At 39.3% G+C, this 8,087-nt stretch overlaps 1 protein-coding gene across 1 annotated transcript; it reads left to right on the top strand.

The window, feature by feature from the left end:
- Positions 1 to 571: 571 nt before the first annotated feature.
- Positions 572 to 1,987, top strand: LOC121596461 (chymotrypsin-2-like). The gene is made up of 3 exons (XM_041921442.1): positions 572 to 740; positions 830 to 1,371; positions 1,436 to 1,987. The coding sequence occupies exons 1-3, from the start codon at positions 674 to 676 to the stop codon at positions 1,580 to 1,582; spliced, it is 756 nt and encodes a 251-aa protein (XP_041777376.1). The 5' UTR covers positions 572 to 673; the 3' UTR covers positions 1,583 to 1,987.
- The last annotated feature ends 6,100 nt before the right edge of the window (positions 1,988 to 8,087 follow it).

Below are 8,087 nucleotides of genomic sequence, written 5' to 3'. Positions count from 1 at the left end.
TACGTAGAACTGACGTTGCACTATGCTGTCTAACCCCCTATGTGCTCCCTAAATTTCCACACTATGTTTGCAACATTCCACTATCGATTTGCACTTTTCCCCTAATGCCTTAAAACTACTAATCCATTATATGATTCTAATCCCTGTACAATTTTGGGACGAGATGCCAAATGTCTTGGCCACACATTTTAAAAGGGTAATATTTTACTAAACTGAACTAATGAAGCGCATATGTTTCAAAATGTTCATATTTGATTTAAAAAAATCCATCCGTGGTTTCAGAAAGCAAATAGACGACAGAGCGACCATATTGTTCGTTAAAGCCATAATTGTTTCTGTAGCCACAAAAATTTCTCATCTTTTCTGCAAATCTTATGTGCTGCTAAAGTATAATAGAATATATACGCCCCTTCTCTTCTTCAACACAAAGTCATATCATTACTATCATAAACCAATAGAGTATGGAAAGATAAGAACAACACAAAGGAACTGTTAGTAATTTATTTATTTTTCCTATCGAGCTATCGTACACATATTTACATTATCTTGAGTAGTAACTTAAGTTAAATGCTTACAAAAAGACTTTTCAGCGTATTCTGCAACGAACAACGGCTCTTGGAGCAGTGTCTATCATCAGCCAAAAACTTAAAAGGAAGTTACAGTTGATAGTAAAATGATGGCTAAATTCGTGAAATGTGCAGTGCTTATAATTGCTGCTGCAGTCTTTCAAACATCTGAAGGTAAGTTGAAGAAATAATGTATGAAAATGTTTTCTGTTCATCTTACTCACTTAGTTGAAATGCTTGATTTCATAACTTATTCTACAAAGTACGCTCCATCGTTGGTGGACACGCATCGTTACCAGGAGCGGCACCATACATTGTTGCAATAAAAACAACCAGTGCTTCGACTTTGTTGTGTGCTGGTGTGTTGATAAAAACAAATTGGATACTCACCACAGCGCAATGCGTGAATGACAAAACAGCGGCAGATTTAAAAATTCTAACAGGATCCCATCGCTTGCTTACGACCAAGGAATTGTTATTGGTTAGCAAAATTGAACGCCATCCATCGTACAAACCTGCGAGCAGCGAATATAACCTAGCACTACTACAACTTTCTGAAGCAGTCTCACTTTCGTCAAGGGTTGCTACAGTTGTTCTGAATGACGAACCGATTATTAGCGGCATTCCAGTCGTATTTTTCGGTTGGGGAGCTTCATCGTACGGCAGCCTTGCGTATTCAAATGTGTTGCAGTCACTTTATAAACGTACACTGTCAACATCTGATTGTCGCGCACGAAGCGAGCTGATGGAACTATCAGATGATAATATATGTACTATCGGTCAACCAGGACAAGCTGCTTGCACGGTAAGTGGTATGACAATGACTCTTTCCCCACATTTCCCCTTATTGCTATTATATTTACTTAAAGCACGACGAGGCCGGTCCGCTGGTACGATATGACTCACAAAAACTTGTTGGACTCTTCAATTATGGTTCGCAGTGCACAGGTCGCTCGCCAGACGTGTTTGTAAATGTGTTGACTCATAAAAGTTGGATCGACAGCATTGCTATATGAATAACGGTAAGGAGTGCGTTGAAATGTGACGAATTTGTCGCTGTTGGTAATTATATAAATACTGTTATGTTTAATCTGTAAGCATATATCGATCTACATCACACGAATAATTACTGAATTTATATGTTATTGAGTTCATTGGTGGTATTAGAATTCGTAGATAAAATTGGAATCGGTATGTCAAAAATAGTACAAGTTAACATTTGACGCGCACATTGACTGTCGTATTAATAAGATAGCTAAAATGTGTGGTGTCGTAAATAAACATAAAAATGAATATAATTTGAATGGGAAAATTAAACTTTTTAAAACCCTGATTGCTCCGCATTTGGAGTTTATATACTAGTTATAAATAAGTAAATAAATGAATAAATAAATAAATAAATAAATAAATTAACAAATAAATATAATGTAGTCTGTCTAACTTCAAAACACGTGCGCGTAAAATGGGCCTAGTTGATATTTTAGTTGAAGTTTAATGTTGAGTATGGTGCCGCTCATGAGTGCACAGGGTTGTACCACTAGGTTGGGCAGTACAAAACCTAGATGGTTTTCTAATTTTTTATTAACAGGGCTATGAAATAAGTGAAAATGAGCGTCGCGGCGAATGTTCAAAGGAACTAATGAGTTCACCGGTACGACTGATAGAAAAATAGATAAAATATACTTTAAAATCAAAATAAACGTTTAAAAATATCAATAACAAAAATAAATTTGCCTTAAAACGTGTTTCGATTTTTATTTTTTTAAATCCTGTATTCGATTTAAAATTAAATAACACTTCAACAAATATCAACACTTTTTAATTCTATATTCGGCTTAAAATTAAACAACACTTCATGGAAAACGTTGTTATGTATATTTTATGTAATTGAAAGTTTTCTTTCAATCAACAAACAAAAAACCCCATCCTGTGGCGATAAATGTAGCACTTTTTTTATAGCACACGTTTCATCCATACAACACTTTATTTTGAGTTTTAGTCGCTTTAAAACTTATTTGAATCGGCTTCCAAACGGATTCAGTTTCGGCATCGCCATAAAAATAGGCGTTTGGGTCCAATCATACTACGTATTGATAACCGCTAAAAATCAAAATTTACTTGTAAAAGATCCTTTCTCATGGAGATTCCCGGACTAATTTCGCTTCTAAAACTTTTTTTTCAATTGTGGAACTAATTCACATTCCGAAGTTATTTCTAATTCTGGAGTCAATTATGATTCCGTTATAGGGGCAAATTGCAATTCCCAGGTCAACTCCGATTCGGAGTCAACTCCGGAATCGGTTCCGAGGTCAAATCTGGTAAGTATCTAGTCTAGTTTGATTGTGTTTGTATCACACATTAGAACATTTATCTCAAAGAACACTTACACATTCAGCCGTACCGGCGAACTCATTCGTTCCTGGGAACGTTCGCCGCGACGCTCATTTTCACTCATTTCATTGCCCTCTAGATCAAAAATTAGAAAACCGAATAGATTTTGCCCTGGCCAACCTAGTGGTACAACCCTGTCCACTCATAAGCAACGAATGTTTCTCGACGAACGAGTTCGCCGGTACGGCTGATTAAAACTTATCGAATAGTAGAAAAGCGATACGGTCTTGACAACGATCAAGGAAGAAAAGGGACACTCAACCTGAGAACCCTATCTCTCACGACACTCACGTCATCAACGCGACGGTTACTTGACACTAGTAAGCGATGTATTGGCGATGCACACAAAGCTCCCAACAATAAACTACAATAAATTACAAAATTCGATAATTGGTTACACTTTGCTTACTTGCAAAACTTTAGTTGCTCTGTAAAATGGTGTATAAAGTTATGCAAGTTTCCTTATTTGAGTTAGTACGCGCTTACTCAAAAAAAAAATCAAGAAATTTGTAAAAAAGATTCAAAACTTCAACCAACTGAATTCAATGACGCGCAATGCTTTCAATCAACAAACTACCGTTTAATCAACGCGATTGCCCATCGAACCAATCATTGTAATTAAATATCAATTCCACGAACTTAAAACACAACACTGTGCTGTGTAAAAGGAAACATCCGAACAAGCATCGATAAATAAAGTCAATAAAAACTTGCTTGTCTTACGGTCGGGCACGCAAAATTTGCTGCCGTTTCTTCGATTGCATTGTTTTGCACGACAGTCGTGAGATGCAAGCGAATTCCAAGCCTTTCCAAGAACAGTGAGTACACGCTTATCACCTTGGCAGTTTCTAGATTACAACTTTTATTTATTATTTCTCCCACCCCCCCCCCCCCCCCCCCCCCCCCATTCGTAGCTGCAAACCGGCAAAGCGATGGCACATTGTTGCAACAACCTCGACCACAGTGACAATACAAAATAAACGAGACGGGAAAGAATCACGTGAAGAGACACCAAGGGGGACTATCAACGAGCACTATTACTAGCTGGATTACTCGACCCGAGGACCGTACGATCGTACGGAGCTAGGATGAAGCTGTACTCGTTGCTTTCGTTGATTTTGCTTTTGCTACCAATTCTAGCGATACGTTCCTTTACAACATTTTCTTAATTTTAATGCTTCTCGCGTTTTGCCGCATCGCCAGACACTCGGCACGCGATTGCACTTTTGCTTTTTCTGTTTTGCCTTTTTTTTCTTCTTCTTTTGGTATAAACCTTATCCCATCTCACCAGCCTTAAGCTGCACTTTTGATCCGCTTAGAAAACACCAAGAAACGGAAGCTGGTTCTGGATGGGGAGAAACGGACACACCGGTAACTAAACTTAGGGTTCGTTTTTTTCTTTGTCTCTCCGGTGGCACGACCATCCGAACGCAAGGCGCGTGCCTGTGTCTTCATCTACATGTAATTGAATTTTAAAAGTGCAGAAAATAATTGAAAACTTTCAGCACGACTCAACCCCGTGCAACCGTGCTGCCCATTCGCCGAGAGCAAACGTTTCAAGGATGGATGATTTTAAAAGAAATTTTCATCTTTACAGCAGTTTACAGTTTTGGTGCAAAGAAAGGAAAATGAATGGAAAGACAAAACCGGTTCGCGTGATGCCGGCTTCCGGGTGGTTCACAATTTCGGGATAGGGCTTAGAGAAAGGGAACGACAGCGGCAAGCTCTTGACCAGTTTTCAACCTACAACAAAGTTTCCGTTTTAGCTGTGACTAGCAGCGGCTCAGCTTCTTGGCAAGAATGTCTCCATCATTACCATTGGCCAACCCAAAGCGGAAGTGTTTTGAGTGCCCTAAGAAAAGAGATTAAGTCTCATTTCACTTACACTGACACTATCTTAGACGCTATAGAGCGCCGCGTAGCATATTGTATCCGAAAAAATGCTCTACGTACAACTGGTTGCGTTGGCCAGTAGCACATCTCACAAGACTCCCAGTTCCTAGTGAAAAAGCGTTGTCCTCCTTCTTCGAATGATGAGAAAAACTACGGTTGTTAAATCGCACCGTAAATGACTGCAATTAGTGTTTCGAAGGCTGTTTCGCTGCAGGAAAAGTTGTCTGATGCTGATGAAGGAAGTCGTCAACGGAGCTTGAAGCAAATTTGAAACAGATTTGCATGGATAGGTAATGAAAAGTGAAACATTCACTAATAGCTCTTAAATGTAGTTTTTAGTTCGCCTAACAATGGTTCCTAGTTAAACAGGTGTTAATGAAACGTTGAGCTACGCATTACGTTGCTTTATTAAAGCATGCATTGCGTTTTGCAAGTTTTTATTCCCTTTTTTAGATTATATCCCTTGTTAGTTCGTATAGAGAAGAAAAACTATTTTATATTTATTACTTTACTCTAGGTCACAACTTCTAGTGTTACTTCTAGTCTAGGTCACAACAAATGTATTCGATCTGGGCCTGTATTATCCATTCAAGAGGACGGCTATTAGTGACTTATTGATTTACCTACAGCATTGCACAGTGGGCATTTGCCGGAATGAACTCAATAATATTTAAAAATATCTTTTTGTTTTATTAATTTTTTTTTCGATACCTGTGAATTAAACTAACATAAATCCATGTTTTTAAAGTTTTATTAATTATAGCTTAGAAGCTAAAAATAATTAAACTCTGACGTCGTCTTACTTCAATATGTGTGAAAATAATATGATTCACGAATGTTGGTTTATCGAATGAATGATAAAGTGTACAAAAGTACCAAAGTTAATCAAAAATACTGAGTAATCAAATGTGTTTTAGACTGACGTGGGTTCCTGGGGGATGCATAAACCGTGTATCTCGGGAACAGATTGTGGTTTATTTGTGCAAAAATTACATTATTACATACATTTAGGTGTTTTGCAAGGCCGGCGAGGGTTTTGTTTTTAAGAAAATTTGCCCAATTCTTCTATTCTTCTTTGGCACAACAACCGTTGTCGGTCAAGGCCTGCCTTAACCACTAGAGTGGGGCTGGCTTTCAGTGACTTATTCGACCGTATCGGGGTGGTCGTTCGTCGAAAAACGTTCGTCGCTCATGAGTGGACATATTGTAATAATTCAATGTTCACTGATCCCTCGAAGGTCTATCAAATCCTATCGTATGTGTAATGACAGTTTGACATACATTGAACCCATGCAGTCGCATTAAGGGGTGCAATTAACACTGATTTCGTTGAAGTTACAAGTAGCAGAAAAGGGGTTGGTAAAACCATATGGAGTACGGCATTGAATGGTGACCAACATTGACCAAACAGGAGGAATTCTGACAAGGGTATAAACTTGTTGTTTTGTTTGATTTTGATGTAATAATTTTGTGAATCCTGTTTTTATTGAACCTCATTTATCCGAGAAAACACTATATTTAGAGGATACAATCGATAGATTCTCATATCATCGTTCCATTTCAGTTAACCAAACATTGTTCGGCTACAAAAACAAAATTCGAACTATCTAACCTCCAGTCCAGTCACTTTGTTCTACTGGTAGATCAAACAACGGTACATTTGTACTAGTCGCTTATCTGCTAGATTGCATCTCACACAGAAACCCCGAAAACACTATCAGAAAGACAAACTAACTGATACGTTACGAAACGCCCTCTCCTTAGAAAAGAAAAAAACGAAAGTTATTCAAACACCTAAAGCACTCTTGAAACACACTGCCCCGTTTCCTCTGCTTGCTGCTGCTACAGCGAAGGGAAAAAGTCAACGAGCGTAAATCTCTCCTTCTCGTAAATAAATAAGCATAAATTGAGTTACTGGCCAGAAAATTCCGACACTGATAAATTTCCACACTTCCGCGTTGACTGTGCGCTGAGCGTGGGATTTTTTTTGTGAGTGTGTGTTTGTTTTCTTTCGCTCCCTTTTTTCGGGGGTTACACTGAGAGCTCTTTGGTTTGATCTCCAGCCTCCCTCCAAATTATCTCTCCCTCCGAGGAGGGGTGGGGAAAGTCAACAAGAAAGCAAAGCTTTCCCGAACTTTGCACGGGGCAGCACGTTACGGTTGGTTGGCTACATTCGTTCAAGGCGTCAAGGCGATAGATTCGCTGAAGGAGAACGAACGGAGTGCAACAAAAAACACGATTCGCTTAGTGTGTCTGTGTTTGTGTTTGTGTCTTAAGAAAACGGCCAACAACAACAACAACTATGCCGGGAAGAGAGAGGAGAGAAAAAGAAGAAGAAAAAACGAAAACACTCCCCAAATAGGAGCGTGTGTGCTGCTCTTCAGGTCCTTGAAAGCTACCTCGAAGGCCAGCAGACAAACAAATGTGTCCGTTCGGCCCAGCGTGGCGCCAGCCGTACTTTCTTTGTGCCCGGTGTGAGTGACCGGTGTGCTATCCTTACATGGTTACATATCCTCCTCGCCGGAATATGTGTGCGTATGCGTGTGTGTTTGTGTGGGAACGAATCGTGAAGCAAGGCCAAGTCCAAAATGGACCGCCACATTTTCCCCCCCAGCAACCAGGGGAATTTCCCGGGCACTCGGGCGTTAGGGACGATTAAGGAAAACGGGGAAGGAAATTTATTTGAATCTGATTGCGATAACCTTTCATCTTGTTTGTCTTTCAGTTCAGAAGAGCAAGGGAGGGAATGGAAGGCATGAAGGGGACGATCAAGAGCATGAAGGTGTTTTTTCCTTCGGCGCTATAGAAAATGGTTCCCATTTGGGGCTATTTTTTCACCCCTGCCATCGATTTTGTTCGATCCCGTGGGAAGCGATCATATGCTGAGTAAACGGTTTGCGTGTTGGTGGGACGGGTTTGCTCAGCAAGCAAGATAAGAAATGTTAGCATTGGAAAAAACATAGAACTTTACACGTACAAGCTAGCGGGTTTGTTTGTAATGCGGACAAATTAATCGTACCGGCGTTTGCAGCTGTGGTAGAAAAGCAAGAAAATCCCTTTGTTGAAATCTTACTGTGTGTGTGCAACATGCTTTTTTTGTTTTTTAATTGAATTGAGAAAACTTATAGCTTTTACTATGCACTCTCAATGATTTGTTCGCATTTAACAACAATACACATTATCGTCTTGAAAGTAACAGCCGAATTGTATAAACAAATCACAAAAAAAAACATTTTC

This window comes from Anopheles merus, chromosome 3R (assembly GCF_017562075.2).
Source record: "Anopheles merus strain MAF chromosome 3R, AmerM5.1, whole genome shotgun sequence".
Taxonomy (NCBI): Eukaryota; Metazoa; Arthropoda; class Insecta; order Diptera; family Culicidae; genus Anopheles; species Anopheles merus.
The sequence above is the reverse complement of the archived record's forward strand: the minus strand, read 5'-3'. Positions and strand labels throughout refer to the sequence as shown.